The following is a 20,284-nucleotide window of genomic DNA, read 5'->3' on the forward strand; positions in this document are numbered from 1 at the left end:
TAAATATTACATGAGTTTATCTTTAATGTTCAAAAAAGATTTGTGAGAAAGACGAAACTGTTTAATTTAAACTAATGTATGCCTGACTCTGGTCAGATTGATCAGAGTTTCGGGTTTTGATAGGGTTTGCCCTTCTGTTGCTTGTCCTTTCGAGCTGGTTTTTCACTGTGAAATTATTTTAGTTCGGTGGCATGGACCAGCGGCTGCTGTCAACTCCACAACCCATCCAGTTAGTAAGAACAGGGAGGGGAGGAGGGGTGGAAATAACAAATGCAGTCCTTTTACCTAAAAACATTAACGTCCATAAGTCAATCTCTGTTGGGGGGGGGGGGGGGGGGGGGGGGAAGAGTAAATTTCCTAGATTATTATCAAAATCCTAGGTGACACTTGCCAGGTCAAATACTTAACAAGCCTGGAAGATAGACCTCCTTACCACCACTCTACATATAAAATAAGATATTTTAATTTTTCATTAATCTCGGGGATGGTATCTGAGCAAAACAGTAATAATAACGTGCAGCGTTCATTTCATCCCTTGCATCGGAAATCTTTGTGCGTGTAACTTTTCAGAGCTGAAATCCGCAGAAGTGCAGTTGGGCTCCAGGACACAGAAAGCCTCTCGCGTTCTTTTCAAAACAGTCCCTGCGACACCTGATTGCTGGTGGGGTGCAGCTCGCGACGGCTGAGCTGCAGCTGTTAGAAATCCGTAATGACAAAATACGCGGACAGAAGAGGAGCGTGTGCCGTGCTGTTGTTTTTTAATCGCGGCAAATCTGTAATAGTTGCTTGCGCACCCAGATGGAGCCTGAAATGTAATTTTCCTCAAATTAAGGGTAGTTAGAATAGCGAAGCGGGGAAGGCAGGCTGGCCGGGCTGCGGGAGAGGGCGGGGGGCGTGCAGCTGGGGAGAGGGCTGCGAGCCTGGGCGGCCTTCCTCGGGCTCGCTGGATGGATCCTCCACCGCCATCACCCCCGCCCCCGACCCGCAAAGCCCTTTTTTCGATTACTTGCTGCGTTTGTATCCGCTTCCTATCTTATTAGTAAAGTTTATTCAGTGCTGCTAACAGCACTGCCCTCCCCTCCCGTTCTCTACCTCATCAGCTCATAACAAGAGCTCATTTTACATTCCCTAAAGCAGCGACACGCAATGGTCCCTTTCCCATTTTAGGGGGGGAACCCAAACCCTCATTTGGTGAAAAGCACAAAGCCTTTCCCGTGCCGCTTGCGGAGCGGCGTCCTCCAAGAGCGGCAGCGCGGCCCAGCACCCGCCGGCCCCGTGTGCGCCCTGGGCCCGGCCCGGCCCCGATAGACGCGTCGCGCCGGGTGCCGGCCCGGCCGGCCGAGCGCCGCAGCTTCATTAGCTTGCTGCTTTTCTCTCCTTTGCACATTAACGCTAACTTCCACCAATTATCTGGAGTAAATGTATTAGACTAATTAGCATCTGGGCACCACGGGAAACTTTGAACAGTAATTATATTGTGGGGGATAAAGAACGAGGGAGAAACCCCAGTGATTTGTCAAGCAAAGCCGCCGCTTGCAACTTTTCCCCCTGCCAGCGCGCCGCGGCGGGGCCGGGGCGAGGGCAGCCCGGGCGGGGGGAGCGGGGCTGGCCGAGGGGCAGCAGGTACCCGGCTCCGCCTGAGCCGCTCCCGGCAAGCGCCTGCTAGACCGCGGGAGCGAAGCCCTTCGCTGGCGTTGCCTTACGGACTTGTGGATGGCTTTTTCCGACCGTCTCGGCGGCAACGGTTCGTTCCGCAGTTTCGGTAGCTGCTCTGGCTTCCCCGTCGCGGCCCCCGCTCCTACCTGAGTGCAGGACGACGAGCCGGAGCCGGGCGGCGGCCCTGGGGAGCCCGGGCTGGGGAGGCAGAGGCGCGGCGCAGGCAGGGGCAGCCCGTCTCGGCATCACGTCGGGTTTGGCACTGCACTTCAGTAAAGAGCAAACTCGGACCAAATAACGGATGGACTTTCCCCCCCCCCCCCCGCCTTCCCTTCTTTTTTAAAAGAAAATGAGTTCTCAGAGCTGTCCGATTTTTTTTCTTGTCTTTTTTTTTTTTTGGTAACGTGATGATCACTTGTGCTGCGGTACAAACTGAAGAAAGAAATTGAAAATAACTGGATGAGATCAAACAGCGCTTCCCTAATTGCTTCTGAACTTCTCATTTAGAAAAAAGACGAATAGTTATGCATTACACCGTAAAAAAAAAAAAAAAAAAGCTTTCAGATAATCTTCTTATTCCTTTACAAATAAGTCTTGCCTTCCCCGTTTCTTTCTAAAGAAAGAAGTCTTTTAATTGAAACCCAGTTTTAAAAAACAGGTTTTCACAGTAAAAAATTTAAAGTTAATTTTCCTTAGGAAAGTGAAAGATGTTACCGATTCTCAGTATTCCTATTTTGTGCCTACGAATTCTACTGAAGGAAAAAAAAAATACTCCCATCTGCTTTTTTTTTTTTTTTTTTTTGGAGAGCCCTGGGGTTACAATAAAAAAACTTTTGGGGTTTTTTTTATTTTTAATTAAAATTGAATAAACGCTTAAGGAGAAATTAGCAGTCGCCTCCATCCAAGACCTACTCAGCTTTTCTAACAGAATCAAATTGTAATTTAAAAAAAAAAAGTAAACCCTTTTAATACATCAAATATACGGAATTTTAATCTTTAAAGCGATACATTGTCTATTTTAGTACATGACGTAAACCTTACTTAACCCTTTTTACAGGGTGGACTTAAAAATTAAAAATAGTTAAGTGTTCCTTTTAAAGAACAAAATAAGGCAAATGAGGTTTTTGGAATAGAATTGTTTTTGTTTTTCTTCCAGAATACATACAAAAAAATACCAATTCTCTTTCAAGGGTATACACCTTAAAAATAATTGCAATTTGAAATTATAACTGACAAATTGCGAGTTGTTTTTTAGTAACAAACATGCATGTAAATTTTTTTGTTTCAATGAGACATTAAATAAGAACGTACAATACAATCATAGCAATTTTAAAGTAACATTAAAGAGAAGACCTCTATCTTTTTATTTATATTCTACAATGAGTGTTCCACTTTTACCTATTGAGCTCAGTTAAGTAATGCACTTTATGATTCGTTGTCCCGCTTGAAGCTAACATAAATAAATACAGTGCTCATGGATCCAGTCCTCAAATGAACACTATTTTATAAAAAGTCTGATTTTTTTTTTTTCTTTCCAACTTTTATAAAGTTTCGCAGGGCTTCCTTCCCTCACCGCTAGACTCTGTGTTGTGTTGTGTGTCAAAGCCCAGCTGCCTGCACTCACTGGTACCCCAGGGCTGAGGCTGTGGTGAGTCTCTGCCCATAGAGTGCGTAAGGGGAGTAGTAGGGTCCGGTGGCGGCGGGCACGGGCACGGGGGCCCCGGGGGTGGGCAGGGGGCTCTTGGAGTAGGGGTGGTAGCGGCTGCCGAGTCCCAGCGCGTGGTGTGGGCTGCGCAGGGCCAGCGTGCCCGGGCTGCCCGGGGCGCCCGTCGTGGGAATGTGCATGTGGCATGCCATGGCCGCGGCCGCCGCGCTGGCCAGCGACGAGGAGCTGGGGTAGCTGGAGAGGAGTTTATCGGTGCCCGGGAAGGCAGTATGGGTCCGCAAGTGGCTAAGCAGCTCCTCCGAGGTGGCAAAGCGCTTGTCGCAGGGTCCGTTGGCTGACACCCAGTTGCAGATGTGTGGCTGGGGGTCGTTGGGGAGCATGAAGCCGTAGGGGTACAAAGGGTGGCCGGCCAGTGAGGGCGGTGTGGCGCCGGTCAGCGAGGAGTGGACGCTGTGCAAAGGGTGGGTGGGGTAGACGAGGGGGTATCCGGACTTGAGGGCCTGGTCGTGGGCGCAGGAGGCGCCGGCGGCGCCGGCCAGGTGGCTGGCGCAGTGGTAGCTCAGGCAGTACGGGTCTCGGCACAGGCTCGCCGTCATCACCGACGGCGGCGACGCGCCCGCCAGCGGGCTTGACCCCGCCGGCTTGCTGCAGCCCAGGCTGCTGGCGGCGGCCAGCTGGGCCCCCACCAGGCTGGAGGATTTGGTGGGGTCCAGCGCCACTCCGTGCGGCAGGAACTGGGGCGGGTAGCCGGCGTAGGCTCCAGCCAGCGTCCCTGGGTAGCTCATGCCCGCTGGGGGCAGGGGGAAGACGGTCTGGCCTGGCTTGTAAGGGGACACAGGGGCCACGAGGCCGGAGCCCAGGACGGAGGTGGAGGAGGTGGCGGTGGTGCTGCTGCAGGAGGAGGCGGAGTCCGAGGCGATGGGCTTGGAGCCCGGCGTGCTCTCCTGGTGCTGGTTGACCTCCACGTTAATCCCGGCACAGCTCACGCTAATCCGGCTGTGGCTGATGCTGGTGGTGCCCGGGCCTCCCTCCGAGCCGGAGCTGCCGCTCTTTCCGCAGCCCTCCGCGTCCTTCTTGTCCTCCCCGCCTTTGCCCTCGGCCGGCAGCAGCCCCGGCGAGCAGGCGGAGGCGCTGGAGTTGGGGCTGCCTGTCCTTGGGGTGAACGGCTGGCAGGTGGCGCTCGGCACCCGGAATCCCGACTTCTCCCCGGCCGCGACCCCCGCGGCGGGGGCGCCCGCGCAGCCCGCCGCCCCCGGCTCCTTCTTCTCCGCGCCCGGCTTGGAGTACGGCTTGAAGCTCGACTTGTCCTCCACGCCGATGTCACTGAGCTTCAAGGGGCCCGACTTGGAGTCCTTGTCGCCTCCGGAGCCATTGGAGGTGACCGAGGAGAGTTTGGAGGAAGGGGACGGGTCCGGCTTTCCTATCTGCGAGCAAGTTTGTGCCAAAAGGGCCAGCGGACTCTTCTTCGCGTCCAGCTGCGGAAATCAGAAGGACACACAAAGACAGAGGTTTAATTGGGGTCTAAGAAAGAAAAGAAAAGGAAAAGAAAAGACAAAAAATAAACCCGAGGCGCACCTAGGACACTTGTCCCATACGTTTTTGCAGAGAACAGCCTGGAAGTAACGAACAATTTTGTGCGCATTCATCACCCTGACAGCCCCCTCCCCTGCATGCACCATTTTCCAGAAAGCCTTTAAAAAGGGTTGGAGATTTTCGGACCGCTGCGAGCCCATCGCGGCCGCCTCAAGCACCCCCAGCTCCCCGGGCGGCGCCGCGCTGGGCGCCTCGCCGCTCGCTTCCCTGCCGCTCCGGCCGTGCAGGCGCGCAAACCCGCCCGCGAACTACAGCGACTGCAGCATTTCTGCGCCCTGACTGCTGACACTATTTATAAACAGAGTCCGAGTTAGCCTGCGAGCCGGGCTCCGGGGAGAGGGGGGTCCTCGCTCCGCAGGGACCTTCGTGAAAGCATTCATTCCCACAGACCCACCCTTCCCACCACCCGCTCCGTTTCGAGTTTCGGTCCCGCAAGCAGCGAGGAGCCACGCAGAGGGGGACCGACACCCTCGGCAGAGGAGAAAAGGGACGCATAGGGCCCCCGAAGTACAAACGCGCGTCGGCACTTGCAAGGGAACGGTCGGGGAGCTGAAGTAGTTATTCTGCCGCACCCACGCTTCAGCCTGTCCCTCTCCGCGGCTCCCCCCATCCCCCCCCCTCAAAAAAAAAAAAAAAAAAACCACACCAGAAAACAAACAGGCAACGCTCCCTGCAAGAGCAAGGTTGTTTGGTACTCCGAGCGCTGGTTAGTTGCGCGGCCGGATCGTGACCCCGGAGCGGCTCGTTTCCTTCCACCCACCCCTCCTCTCAAAAAAAAAAAAAAAAAAAAAAGGCTAAAAAGAGCAAAAATACAAAGTTAATTTGCACAGGAATTGGAAATTCTCCCATAAAGATGGAAACAATAAGCAGGAGGGGCTCCTCGCACTAACTCTAGATCAAAAGCAGCCCTTTTCCTGGTGTAAATGCATTTCAAAGCGCAGGGAAGCGCCGAGGGAGGCTGGCGGAGCCGCCATGCACAGCGGGCGCCCGGGCAGGGAGGGGAGAAGGAGCCGGGGGCCGGGGCCGGCTCCGAGGTCCTTACCTCGATGGGGCTGACGGGCGTGGAGGGTAAAGGCTGCAGGTATTCGGGGTGTAAAATGTGTCCAGTCCGCGCCGTGAGCATTTTCAGGACTTTGATGGGAAGGCGGTTGGCTTGGCGTAGCGGGTCCGAGGGGGGGACGGCGTGGAAGCAGGGCTTGGCGGCGGCGCTGCTGCCGTTATTCCCAGCGTGCCCGTTCGGCCCGGCGAGGTCGGCGGCGCTGCGGCTGCGGCGGGGGCTGCCTCCGGGCTCGCTGAGGCTGCTGCTTCGCTTACTACTTCTTATAGCAGAAAGCGAGGGCGATGTGATCATGACCCAAAACCTCGCATGAAAACTGGGGCAAGTGGCGCCGCTCGCACTCGGAAACGCTCGCTCTCTTTCTGTGGGCGAGGAGGGAAAAAAGCCACACGCCCCCCGAGCAGGAAAACAAACATAAAATGTCCCGTGTCTCTCTCTGGCGGGGAGGGCGTGGGTGGGGAGGGGGGGGGAAAAGGGGGAGCCGGCCGGCGAGAAAGAGGAGGAAAAAAAAGCCGAGTAATCCTTGGGCTGTGCTGGGGGCGGGGGTGGGGGCTGCGAGCGTGTGCCGCGGTCCCCCTCGGCCGCTCTCGGCTCTCCCGGCTGGCGCGGCGCGGAGCGCTCGCCTCCGCCGCTCAGCTGTGATGCGAGCCGCTGCCCATCCAGCCCGGGATCTGGCAAAGAAACTCACTTCAAAAGCAGCTGAATTAGTCTGAGATTAAAGCCTTTGCCGCCTTCCAATCAAATGGGACCCCGAGGTGATTGGAGGGTCAAGGGGATGTGACGTTCCCTTTTCTGGGGCTTTTTTTCTCTGTTTTTAATGGTCTCTCGCTCTTTTTTTTTTTTTTCTTTCCCCTTCCCTTTCTTGTCCGCCTTTCCTCTCCCCTCCCCTCCTTCCTTGTTTTCGCTTCTAGGACGGGCTGGGCGTTAATTCTGTGTTTCACATCACGCGCTGCGAACGTTTTTCGCCCTCCGCAGCCGGCGCGGAGAGCCCGGCGGCAGCGGGGGCGGCCGGGGGGCTAGGGGCGCCGCGCCTGCCGGGGGCGGGGGGGGGGCCGGCTGCGGTGCCCCGCCACCCCCTGTCCGCCCCAAGCGCGGCCCGCCGCACTCACGCTGCTCCGAGCACGGCCTGCCGCCGTCTGTCCGCCACGCACGGCGCTTAGAGGCCCAGTCCGCGCTCCCCCCCGCCCCACGGGGCAAGCCCGCCGGGACAGCGCCGCCGCCGCCTCCCCTCCAGCACCCGAAGAAGGGCACGAGGCGCTTTTCCCGCCCCTCCCGCCTCACAACGCGGGGGCAGGCTCGGACGAGAACCTGCAGAGCGCTGGTCTGCACGTCGCCGCCCGCGGCGGGCGGGAGCTGGGGCGCTGCGGCGCGGCTTGCGGCGGCGCGGGGAGCGCCGCGGCATTGGGGGAGGCCGGTCGTCACACGCGGGGCTGTCACGCACCGCCCGCCGCCGCCTTTCGGGTCTCTCCGCCCCGCCGTCAATTGTCAGTGCTCCCCAACCGCAATCAATCAGTTATTTGTCAGCCCCTGTCAATCCGCCCTTGATTTATGTCAGCTTTTGTTGCTGATTACAAGCCTGGTGTGACTTGAAGGGGGAAGGGGGGGGGGGGGAGGAAAACAGAGGGAGAGACGGGCTCCTCGGGAGGAAAAGCCATTCAATTTATGGAATAAATCCTTCGAGTAAACTCTTATTTGTGTGCCAGCACCCGGTAGCCTTCCCCGACCCCGCACCACGCTGCCCTGCGCCATCCGCGTCCGCGCAGAGCAGCGCGGTGCGGGGCCGGGTAGGGCTGCCGGGCTCCTCTTCCCTTTCCCTCCTCGTCCTTTTCGAAGAAGAGCCCTTCGTCTCTGCAGCCGCCCGGCTGGCCCGGTCGCCGGCACCAAGGGCCTGGGGAGGCGGCCCCTCGCCTTACCGAGAGTATCTGTTCGCCATTTACGTGTTTGATTTCAGCTAAGCTGTGTGGAGAACCTCGTGGGCATGCACACGGTATCCACCCGGGCGTTATATACTTCCTGCTTTGTGTCTGTGCACTCCCGAAGCGTACCGAGTCCTCTGCCCTCAGCCCCGGTGTTGCCGTGCCGGCGGATGCCCCGAGCGGAGTCCGCAGCCCTTCTGTCGCTCCCTGGATCGCCTTTTTCTTTTCTCTTTGTACTTTGCATCCCACTATCCCCCCACCTCTTCATCCCGTAACATTTTTTCACAGGCAAAATGTGTTAATCAATCTTTTACTTTTGTTTCCGGATCTGACATGGTGGCCCACACAATCTACAACATTAACAAAAAGGTCACTTAGAGATAAAACACGTTTGACAAGTGAAGAACAAGGCAAGTGCTTTAGGGGTCGCGTCCAATTCCTGACCTGGACTCCGACCAGAACAGGCGCTGATACTGGAAGGGGTGGGCGAGAGGAAGGACTTTCACTTTCTCGCGTTTATATCTGCTGAACCAAGTCCTTTTTCTTTCCTTGAAACACCGATCTCCCCCAGTCCCTGAACAGATGTGTCAGCCTTTAATGATCTGCTCTTCTTATGATGTAGATATAAGGCAGGTTTTCCTAGGTATCTGCCCCCGCGCCCCCGCCCCGTAAACCGGTACCCTTTAAATCCTGCAGCCAAGTAAGTATATCTGCTGTCTTTTATTAAAACCACTTTACTCTTTTAATATAGTGTACAGAGTAGGGTAAATACGTGGAACTCATCTAAAGACACAATTAATTTTAACAAACTTTTAAATTTCTGTATTTTCCCCTGAAAGCATAGGGATTATTGCCACAACTTCTCAGTGGAAAGTCATAAACGTACTTTCCTTTAGCAATCACCGCGGTCATCTTAAAAGACCGTGATAATTAAAAGGGGGAGGGGGGGGGGTAGAGAAAGAAATCTTGCATAAAACCCGATATTGCAATAGGACTGAGAAGACCCACAACTTGCCCTCAAGGAACCCCCTCTTCCCTCCCCCCCCCCCCCCTTTTATATAGAGTGGAAGTGACTTGAATCTGCCCCAGGTTTTCCCCCAGTTCTTTCTTTTGTTGTCAAGTCCAATTGATAAATGGAGTGCAGTAAAACTCTGGAAGGGAAAAAAAAAAAAAAAAAAAAAAAAAAAAAGCTGAAACCTTCATTTGTGTTCATTTGCATTAAAGTGCTTGGAACAGCTGTTTTCCTTACAGGACCGGGGAGACTCCTATCTGTTTTCTCGTTGTATTTATCCTGCCTCCCAGGGTGAAAGACTAAAGATTAATTGTCTTAAGGTAGAGTCAGCTGTGGGAAGGCTCCCCCCTCCCCATTTTCCTTTCCCTCTCTCTTGTAGAAGTGAGGGTGATTTCGGGAAGGGGTTGTTTTACTTGTAAGCCAGGGAAGCGAAGGCGATACCCGGTACATGTGTAAAACAGGCAGCGCACCGACGGGAAAAACGGGGGGAAGGAGGGGGTAAGAGCACGAACCCCGATCTTTCTGGCTGAGGTAGAAGCAGCAGAGGGTAATTTAATTAGTAACTTCAGAGGATAGCTTTTTGTTCTCTTCCACACACCCCCACCCCCACCCCCCAAGCCTTTGAAATGAGATTTAAGTCACACTCAGTACTGTAAAGTTTTTATGTAGAAGCTTGTAAAAAAATCAGCCCCAAGACATCCCCTCCCCTTTGCCCCCTCCAGAGCATTTCTGAGCTATGAGAGCTTGTTCACTGCGCTGAACACAGGCAGAAAACGATTCCCAGCGAGGGTCTCGGAGTTGGGATGTACACGCGTAGGATCGGGCGGGCGGCGGGGCTGCGGCTTGAAAGCGGTGCGTAGTTTTTGTTTTGGCTGCTGCGGACTGCTTTCCTTTCTGGAGCCGAAGAGGAGGGATTCGGTCCTGCTCGTTACCTTCGCGAGGGATCCTTGTTTAATGAGTCCGGGCAGACGGTTTGCCGTTTGGCATTTACTTGTGTAGTCTTGTTGAAGTTTTGGTGGCTGTCGCTTTTATTCTCCTTTTTTGAAAAAGCCCAAAACCTGAGGGTTGGAACCCGTCTTCCTCCTCCTACAAAGGAAAACGGTAATTAAAAAAAAAAAAAAAAAAGGAGAGCAAAGGAGGAATTAATTAACAAGTGCCACTCCACACTTTCCTTTACCTACCAGCTATTGGCAAGCATGTCAAGTCGATTTTATTTGCACACAATGGAAATGATTTATTTTCTCTTAAAAAGGAGTGGGCTGGCAGATATTTGAGGAGGAGAGGAGAGCGAGAGAGGAAAAAAAGTTTGAAAATGCCTTGAACTATTCACTGTCGAGATGGCTAATCAGTATTGAGGCTCGAGGGCACTCGGGCAGCTTTTCAATGCGGTTTTCCTTTCATCTCAAGCTGGATGGAGGCGCTCAATTAAAAGCCTATCAGTTTGTAAGTAAATCAACGCCTATCAAAGTTGTCACATCAAACAAAACGATTATTATTGCAGCCCGCCTCCCCTATTAATCTCCCTCTAAAATAATCCGCTTGACAGGTCAGGCTGGCGAGCTGCAAACCCTGGTCAGGATCAGCCAAAAAACCCGGACTGACTATTTTTCCCTCGGGAGAGGGAACTGCAGAAACCTCGGCACCAGTGTGCCTGCTCTGCGAGCTTGCTCTCTTGCCATTTAAGTGTCAGCTTCTGTAGATCATGTTGGAAAAGGGCGTTTAGTCTTTTAAGCTGAACAGCAACAACCCTACAGGCCCTTTAGCATTTTTTTTTTCTTTCCACCCCCTCTCTTTTCTATCGTTTGGAACAAGGTTAAGCTTTTAATTAACAGAAACATAGTTGCTGAGTTGTGTCTGGGCTATATTTCCATGTGTAAAATTCAGCTACCTGTCTGTCCATCCTGTGCGTCAAATTTATTTGCTTTGGTGGTGCTTGCGTTTCACTATCTACCCCAAGGCTTTTATTAAGATACGCACTGCAATGGGTTTTTGTAAACGGTGCATCTCCTTTTATTTTTGTTATTATTCCTCCTCCCCCCGCCCCCCCCCCCCCCCCCCCCTCCTCCCGAATGATACTAATTCGGATAAGAGATTTGATGAGTTATCAAAAATACCACACCACGAATTCGTACATTTGGGAAGAGGCACTTTTTTTTTTTTTTTTTTTTTTTTTTTTTTTAATATGAGACTGCATGTGCTCAGATAATAGCTGATGCATCTGCCCAGGTATCCGGCAGAGGTGTGGGGTATTTCTTCCAGAATGATATTAAAGCAAATAGTTTGAATGCTGGCCAACAGAAAGTAAGATTTCCAAACCTCCCCCTGTTTGCATAGTACTTGAAAATATTTACCCTTATGATTGTAATTACTTTCCTAAGATATATAAGCAATATATATTTTACTCTGCATGAGAGGTAGGTAATCGTTTTATAAGCTGTGATAATTTTAGAGCCACCTTCAAAATAATAGTCATGTTTAAGTGAATGTGAATTTTAGTCGTCAGTGGTATTTTCACTAAAAAAGCAGAAAACCACTTTGTCTGTTTGTTTGTTTGCTTGCTTACTGCTTTCGGAAACACATTTTTGTCCTAAAATGTTTTCGAATGGGTTTGTCTAATTTTGTCCCTTTTGTTACGCTTAGATAAGGAAGAGATTAATGCACTAGTAAAAAAAAACAAAAAACCAAACAAACCAACAAACCCAAACCCATAACCTTTCTCTTTTAAGCCCTTTGATAGATTTCCCTATTGACATTGTTTCACGTATGAGTGTGAAAATTTTTAGCCCTGTGTTGAAACCCTTTCACCAACAACTATTTTCTAAAACTGTTGTCTTTTATGTTTAAGGTGTTTCTTATGCAAACAGCTTTTATTTGAAATAAGCCTGAAGGTAACTTTCTCTAGGGCGAGAGAGAGAGCAAGTCAAACGAGTGTGATGACACGGGAAAGGCTGGGTATGTTTCCTGTTAAGTGCATGGAGCTTTTTGGTGCCATTTCACGTTATTAAATGTACTACGATTAAAATGATCGAGCCCAAAGCAAGTTAACACGTTTCGTAATTCGTACGCACGTACTCGAACTGGTATCTGCTGACTAGATTTTAAGAGCGAAAAAAAATAGAGTCTTTTAGTTTCTGTAACACCTTGGTCTGATCATTGAATCTCAGCAATCATAAAGGCATCTCTGTGTTTATCTTCTGCGAAAGCCCGGAGGCTACGGGAGAGAATTATACCAACTAAGCACATATTTGGTTACAGTAATCCTTCAGAAATTAACTGTGGCACACAAACGGAGGCGATCTTTAGCTTCATCGCTTGGATCCCAAACGTAGAGAGTGTTTATTGACAACTTTGTCGTGAAAACTGAGCAGATCAACCAGATGCATCTTCAGCAGCGTGAGGAACGGCGTCTTTTGAGATACGAGGAAAAGTTTAAAGGATATGGCTGGAAAAGGCGTTGGAACCCCAGTAATTAACCTTATCTAAACACCCAAATGACAAATGAACGATAATCCTTGACGCAATTACAAGACAGCTACGTTTGGGCGGGGGGTAGAGGCAGGGAGAAGCACGCGACGTATCTTAGTTATCCTCTGAAAATAGTCTAGGTCCACGATTCGAGAAGGTTAAAATAATCTTAATTTTAATAACTATTAGCTTGTTTTCAGTCATCCCTAATGATGCATTTAGGTCTCCTCTAATCCCCACTGCTTTCATCTTTAGCTTTTTATACCCTAAAATTAATTCCACCTAAAGTACATTTTTCATTTTGTACTGTACTAGCGACGTGCAAATAATTTACATCAGCGTTCATCAGGACTGTCCTGAAGTGATGGATCATTTTGTTGAGTTGCAGTAAAAGTGCAGAATGATCTATAATGATGTAATATATACATTAAAAGGGTGTCTGGATGATCAGAGTTTTGCTAAAAATGTAAAAGGGCTTTTTGATTGATAACAGGGTTGCTGTTTTTCTGCAAAGGCTGTCACAGGCTGACACAATGCTTGAGTTATTAGGGCAGAGAAGGGCAACCATAAATTTCCAACGTCAGGCAAAAACTCTCTTTATTGTCTATATGATGGATGGGCCTCCGTACTAGACACCAAATACTTCGTATCACCCTTAAATGGGAACACATTTTTCGTGGCCATAATTCATGTTTTTTAAATAGAAAGTTTGAAATGCCTGCCTATATTTCACAATCCTGACATATTTATGAATCACTCCCTGCATGCAAATATAATTATTTAAAGCACTGAGGTGACATATGGGTTAGAAATGTACCAAATGCTGTTAGCGGAGTGATTTTTTTTAATTCCCTAAATTGAACACCATAGAAAACTCTGCCTGTCTGTTCAGATCAATAAAGTCGAAGGTGAAGTTTTACTGATTTTGTCAGTGCCACATACAGATATTCGGTTTTGATTAGGTGAAGCTGACAAAAAGGGAGTCTTTTTGCAATTACCATTAGGTTAATGAAAGAAACACTCATCTTTCTCCTGGCACCCCCCACGCAGGCACAGGCGCTTCCATCCTCTCTTTTCGGGCGATGAACTACCCGGAGGTAAATTTGACAGGCGTTATTTATTTATTTATTTATTTTCCGTCCAGCAGCGCACGTCCCGGAGGGAGCGCGGGTGCCCGGGCGGGAGCGGGGCCGGCGGGAGGCGGCTCGGTGCCCCGAGGCCGGGCAGGGCCGCCCGCCGGGGCGGCGCTCCCCCGGCGCGGTGCCGCCGCCGCTCCCGGCCCTGCTCGCCCTCTCCCCTTCGCAGCGGCCGGAGACGAGCCCGTGCCCCGCGGCTGCTCCCGGGAAACAGCCGCGGGCGAAGCAACCCACCGCCTCTCCCCGCCGCCCGGCGCCCACCGGTAGCACGGGGCAGGCGGCGGTCGCCGTCCCGGCGGCGGAGCTGCCCTCTCTGCCGGGCACGGCGCGATGTTACCTGCCCACTTAGGCGGGGGGCTCGGTTCAGGCGCACCGACCAGCGGCAGCGCGGCTGAGGCGGCCGCTCCGCTGCTGGGTTGTTTTAGGTAATTACGGAGAAACCCACCCCACCCTCGCGGCGGGGAGGACCGAGCAGCAACGCCCGCAGCGGACCCGTCGCGGTGCCGGTACCGGTGCCTGTGCTGCCGCCCAGAGCCGCCGGGCAGCCTCACGGCCGCCGACACTTCCGCCGGGGCGGGCGGGGCCCCGCCTGGCTCCGCTCCGCCCGTCGGCTGCGCCCGCCCCCTGCCGCGGCGGCCGGCAGGGAGGGGGCGCCGTGCCCGGCCCCCAGTAAGTGCCGCGGGCGGGGGCTGCCGCGGGTGGGTGCCCGCGGCGGGGTTGGCGCTCGGCGGGCAGGACGTGCCGGCGGGGCGCCGTGTTCCCTCACGGGGAGCCCCGGGCGCCGCAGCCCGCCCCGCACTCTGACCGAGCTCCTCCGGCCTGGGGCGGCCGTGCCTGCAGCCCGGGAGCCGCTAAGTCAGCCCGAGGGTCAGGCCTGCAGCGTATGCCCGTGTAGTTATTTAATTGGAACGTATGCTATTTTCAACAGAGCTCGAGCGTTGTGAGCATCAAAACCACTTAGTATCTTGAATATTTTTTTCCTGTGGACTTGTGTGTAAATGTGTAAAATGTTTGCACTAGTCCAAACTTACTATAGCAGACTGACTCTTTGCCCATAAAATGTTAAATCAACCATGACCAGACTCATTTTCCCGTGTCAGCCAAGAGGACTCTGTAAATCAACACATTAGGGCTTCGCTGGGTAGGAGCTGCGTGTGCTTCATGCAAAATGGCCCTGACAGACGCTCTCTCGGTGCCGTGGTTGTCAGCCTGTGGCTGTCTGCAGGATTGTCATCTAGCAGCAGGAAACCTTGCAGGTAGAGTGCAAAATCATTGGCGATGTGATACGCAGGAGAGGGATGGCTGGCGCAGCATGAAATAAAGGTGCAGGCTGTTTTATCTTCTGATGTCATTGTGTTTTTAAGACTCACAGGTGTTTCGCAAAGCACATCCAACCAGCTTGAATTGCTTAGGTGAGCCTGTGCCTCCTCCTGTGAGGTCCTGGTTACTTGTATGTGGGCAGAGATGTTCTGCAGGCACTTCCTACCATCTCAAGATGGAACCCACTCGGAAGCCGTTATAGAATGGCTCCTCTCAAGGTTATGAAGGGGTGTGTGATAGCTATACCTGGGTGCAAATGAACAGTGGATAAATATGGCTAAGAAAGAATAGCCTTGGCCGTAGGTGACCGTGTAGAAACATCCAAGATGAACACCCTTCTTTGTTTGAGAAACAAGAAAAAAAATAATTCACCCGCCTACATTCCTCCACACCTCCCCCCCCACCCCCCAATCTCTACACAATATGCTGTATTCTGTAAAAAGCCTCAGCCAGCCAGCCCTTATCTAAACCACTATCTTTGGGTGAGGGTTCAGGTACTAGAAAGCTTATTTCTGGGTGCTGTTAGGTTGAAAGGAACAGGAGAGAGTATAACATGTAACAAAAATAATACGACCCCTTACTACCATGCAACAAATCCCAATAATTATACACATTGAATCAGATTAGATTCAGATATCAAGGTAGAGCTTTGTGCTATATTTCATGAAAGAGACCTCAGCATAGAGAAATCATTATCCAGTGCTCCTTGCTGGATTGCCTCCCACTCAGAGGAGTGACCCAGCTATGACCCAGGCTCTGAACACTTGTGTGTAAATTTAATTTTCAGCATTATACCATTTCAACTGGAATCTCACCTCTTTGCTCACTGTGGTGCTATGTGGCTTACCTGGAGGTAAAGAGAGAAAAGAAGAGGAAGAAAACGTGCCAAATATTAGGAAATAAAAGTTTAACTTAAAAGTACGCACATAGCCACTTCCACCCTGTGGTCTAGTGAGACAAAATTGAGTGAGCCACCAAGTGAGCTGAGAGGGAAAAGAATCTAAAAAAAATCACGTGATGAGTTTTAAATCCTATAAGATTTAAGAAAGGAAAGGAGAGGGTCAAAAGAAAGAGGGTTACTTATGAAGTGATGATACAAACTCTGCTCACAAATTTTCCTGTGTTACAAAAAAAGGAAAAAAGTCAGAAGGCATCAGCCAAACAAGTGTCTGTAGCAGCATTTCTTCTTGGGCACTACTCTCAATACCTGAGGAAGGACTGAACAATGAAAACTTGTTCTTCAAATTTCAATGTACTTTCTTGTGTGGTTCTTGCATATTTGCTGTTTCTTCCAGCAAATTTTGGAATATAAGTTGCGTGGAAATCAACAACAACAAAAAAGTAAATGTTGCATTGTGAAAGTTTCCCTGTGATAATTATCTGCCTTAATGAAGATACATTTTTAAGGGAACTAAAACTAGTCCTTTTGCAAAGGCTGCCAGTTCCCCAGAATGTTAAAGGATTTGAAGCAGACTGAGAACAAGAAACAACTAAGCACACACTCTGCTTCATCTAATTGCAATTTTTATTTTTCATTAAGTATGCAGAGAGTTACCTTTTATGTAATTTCTTTCCTATTTAAACCCCCCATATTTATTTCTTCTTTTTCTGTTTCATTCACAGGAAGTTCATGTCCTCCATGGATGACAAAGCAGGTGGAAACATATGGGTCTGAAGAGGTTTTTTTCCCTGACCAGCTTCATACAGGTACTCCCAACTCTGACAAATGTACTACATTTAGTGTCAGAAGTAGAGATTAAAGGCAACAGGAGCCTGGCCAAGGTCACAAGTCCTTACAGTAAATAAGCAGTCTGTTCAAGTAAACTTATTAAATTGTGGCCACAGAAGAACACAGACCAGACAGAGTTAGCAACTCGTAAGTTGCATTTCCAGGTTTACCATTAACAGTGTGCAACTTCATTGTGTGGCTCTGTATCTGTAAAATGCGGTCCTGGTATTTAGTTGTCAATTACAAAGAGTTTTAATGAAGATAAGATAGTAAATGCTTTAATGCATTACCATGGTATGAAAATACAAGGACTTAATCTCACATTCCCTATAGGAAAGTGATTATGCAACATTATGCAGTGTCTTGCTATATAATAGCTTAGTCAAATCAAGAGGATCATCCCATTCCTGTATATGTTGCCATGATCTCTTGTCAGAATTAAACATGCTGGTGCTGCTGCAAGTTCTGCAGTTTGCATTACTCGGTCACCAGAAACAAACATGCTTCAAGGTTTCTTATTCCTCCACTGATTTTCAAATTTATGAAATGACGTAATACAACATATGCATGTAATGATGACATATATTTGGTCCTTTGAATTAGTAGCTGCCATGTATTTCTATAATTTTTGAAGTTAGTGTTCTTAGTGTTTTCTCTGGTTTTATACAATATGGTGTTTTTACCTGTGACCTTGAAATCGTGAATAATCTCCATGCTAGTATGACAAAGGTACAAATGGTATTATTATATAGCTTTGGTAGTCTTGTTTGAATGTTATTAATATACAAGGGTAAAATCAATTAGCAAAATGCCATTTCTGAAATGTAATTTATTAACACTGTATAAGAGTATTCTTCGGTTGAATAGCTCTAAGACAGAGATAATATAATAGTGTTGTGGCTACTTCAGTTAGGGCTTGCATCTTCTCTTTGTAGATTGAAAGGCAAAATTTTCTCATTTACTTCTGTATGAACAGAACTGCACTGTAGTAAGCAGCTATTTTGGTTCCATAATCACCCATTGTCTCATTCCCACATTTTTAACATGATCTCAATGGGAAAAAACAAATTTGAGTAGGATGCCTTCATATGTATCGTGGGTATTTAATATCAAAGTATGTTAATAAGAAAGAGGAATGGCTGGACTCAAATTATAACATTCAAGAAAAGCAGTAAACATTACAACCTAATTTTAAAAGATGCTTCACTTTTCCTGGACCGTTGGTTGGACTGTTGGTATCCATTTATATCTGTTATTGTTAATAACAAATAATACTAATCAACCAAAGGAGGAAAAATAAGAACCTGATGCCATTCTTGGTTAGTCATCATGAAAACGACGCAGAGTAGATAGGATTTTTTTTAAAGGGCATATTTCTAATTACAGCACTCATATAAATAACCATGGATCTGTAATGGGCTCTTTACAGTGGAGGTAAGAGCTATTCTTGGCCAGAACCCCCTGCTTCTTTCAGAATGTCTCTTAAAGTCATTTGTGTAATGAAGACAATGAGAAAAAGTTTCTATGGGGTTCTATTGTGGGTGTGGAGGTAAGCAGACCTTGATTTTTTGGGTCGACATTTGAAACTTCTGTGACTTGGATAGTGTGAAAATCCTGTTATGTGCAGCAGTAGCAGCAAACGATAAGAGTAGTTCAGTCGAGTTCTGGGTGAGCAACCTGGTGTAACCAAGAAGAAAGTTGAAAGGAAATACGGTTCTTTCCTGTGGCAGGATTGTAGTTCTATTTATATATTTATTCTGGAGTAATGAAAGCAGTAACATTTTTACAGTGAACAGTAAATAATCATGGGATGCCAAAATACCCAACCCTGGGTAGGGTATATTTATGTTTGTAGTATATACACACACAAAAAAAGTATTCCCTTTTGGAGGAGTGTTGGGCTAAAGATGGTTTGGCATCTTTCACACAGTCTTGGCTGCACGTCTCTGGAGAGATCAAATGTTTATCAGTAGTGCCCTTACGTCTTCCCAGAAGGCCTCAGTATGCTTTCTTGTGGAATATTGTGAAGTGTCCCAGCAAAAAAAATGATCTGCAGCACCCACAGATTTTTCCAGTTATCTGTCCTCAGCGTGGGCACTAGAATATCAATGGATCTGTTACACTGGGGGCTTTCTGAGACCTTGTAAGGCAGGGTGAATTTCATCCTTATAAGATTAAGAACTGAAACAGACTCCTGAAGTACAGAAAAATTAATTTAACAGTTATAAAGACATCAAACTGATGACACCAGAGAATGAAGTGCAGAATGCCCTCCTTTGCCTTGCCAGAATAATTAGAGAACAGTTCATTCATATCCTCTCTGTTGATTCTGCAAAAATACCAGTTGCGTGACTGGACTTCTGTGATAGGGATACCCACTAATTCATCTCACAGATTACCTAACAGCTAGAGTGTTGGAACATCTTTGATACAGACTTTGGTACAGTAGCCAGTGGCTACTGGCTCCATGTTTCACTTTCTAAATGTAAAGTTATATGAATCTTCTACCTCTGCTTATATACTATGTGGCTGATTTTGGTTCTTTGCCCTTTACTGCTAAAGATTTTTAGTTCACCTTTAGGTGACAAGTTCAGATATGAACTTCTCAACTTTTATCAGTTTAGGTCAAATCGTGAGCTGATTTTTTTGGATTAAAAATGCTTAGCGTTCCACCTTTCCATTCCGTACAAAATAAAATTGCCTGAAGATATCCATCATAATCTAATCTATGATATTCTGATATGTACTGTACACTATCAACTTTAACATTTTTTAATCTTAAGTGAATATCTTCTATCACTGTTTAATATAAATAGTTCTGAATTATTATAAAAATATTTAATGCATAATGCGTGTCACTCAGGTATTATTGTCAGTAATGGATGAGGAACAATGTTTGGATAATTTATTATAAAAATAGACAAAACCACTTTTCAGTAGGTAGTGTTTTCAATTGGTGTTGGTTTCTAATAATAACCTTTTGGTCATAATACCTTTTTAGGATAACTTAAATGACTTATGCAAATTGGTGAACTAACTTGAGTGCTTTTATTCTACATGAAACACTGAAAGTGTCTTGCATTATAGACACGTATATAAAAACAATTAAGCTCTTTTGCTTGCTTCAAGTCAAACAGTAAAACTAATCACATTTTTTGTTGATTACAAAGTAAAGGGGCCTTCCCCTGACCCCTGTATGTGACTTGTGAGGTGCCAAGGAGTTGGAGAGGAACTGGGTTTCCCCTAACAATGGAGAATCCTTAAATGGCAGAGATTTGCAGAGAGAACAAATGTATCAAGTGAGGGAAGGAACATAGCTCAGGCACATTGTGGGCTGCAGTGGTGTTGAATCTACTGTGACTGCTGTGGTGGAGGGTGAACTGTCATGGTGGGAGCTGGTAAAAATCTTTTCTTCAGCTTCTACCGTGACTTTGAGGTGTGCCAAACCTATCAAAGGTGTACCCACCCTGTCAGTTTAAGATGCTCTCAGTGCCCCACTTGTGTACATCGCTCACTTTTAGTCTTCCACCTGGAACAAATAGATTCTTTCCTGCCAAAAGAAACTTTGGGGCTGATTTAGCAGGCGGTTCACTTCATTGGCTGCTGCACTGGGACAACGTAGACCCATGCTGGGTTTCATTTCCTCTGCCCATATGAGATATACCAATTATATTCAGAAGGCCTTGGAGATTCGTATGTGCCCTTAGTGCCATCAGACACACATGACACATTTT

General features: G+C 48.6%; 1 protein-coding gene across 2 annotated transcripts; it reads right to left on the reverse strand.

Annotated features, from left to right (window-relative positions):
* Positions 1-350: 350 nt before the first annotated feature.
* ZNF503 (zinc finger protein 503) lies at positions 351-11,073 on the reverse strand. 2 transcript variants are annotated; one of them, XM_080403235.1, is made up of 3 exons: positions 10,082-11,073; positions 5,958-9,986; positions 351-4,797 (listed from the first exon to the last, which is right to left on the reverse strand). In XM_080403235.1, exons 2-3 carry the CDS (start codon positions 6,264-6,266, stop codon positions 3,277-3,279), a joined length of 1,830 nt encoding a protein of 609 aa, XP_080259361.1. In that variant the 5' UTR covers positions 6,267-9,986; positions 10,082-11,073; the 3' UTR covers positions 351-3,276. The 2 variants fall into 2 exon arrangements, with proteins under 2 accessions (XP_080259361.1, XP_080259360.1); XM_080403234.1 differs by having other exon boundaries at positions 5,958-11,073.
* Positions 11,074-20,284: the final 9,211 nt, after the last annotated feature.

Source organism: Falco punctatus, assembly GCF_963210335.1.
Source record: "Falco punctatus genome assembly, chromosome: 9".
NCBI lineage: Eukaryota > Metazoa > Chordata > Aves > Falconiformes > Falconidae > Falco > Falco punctatus.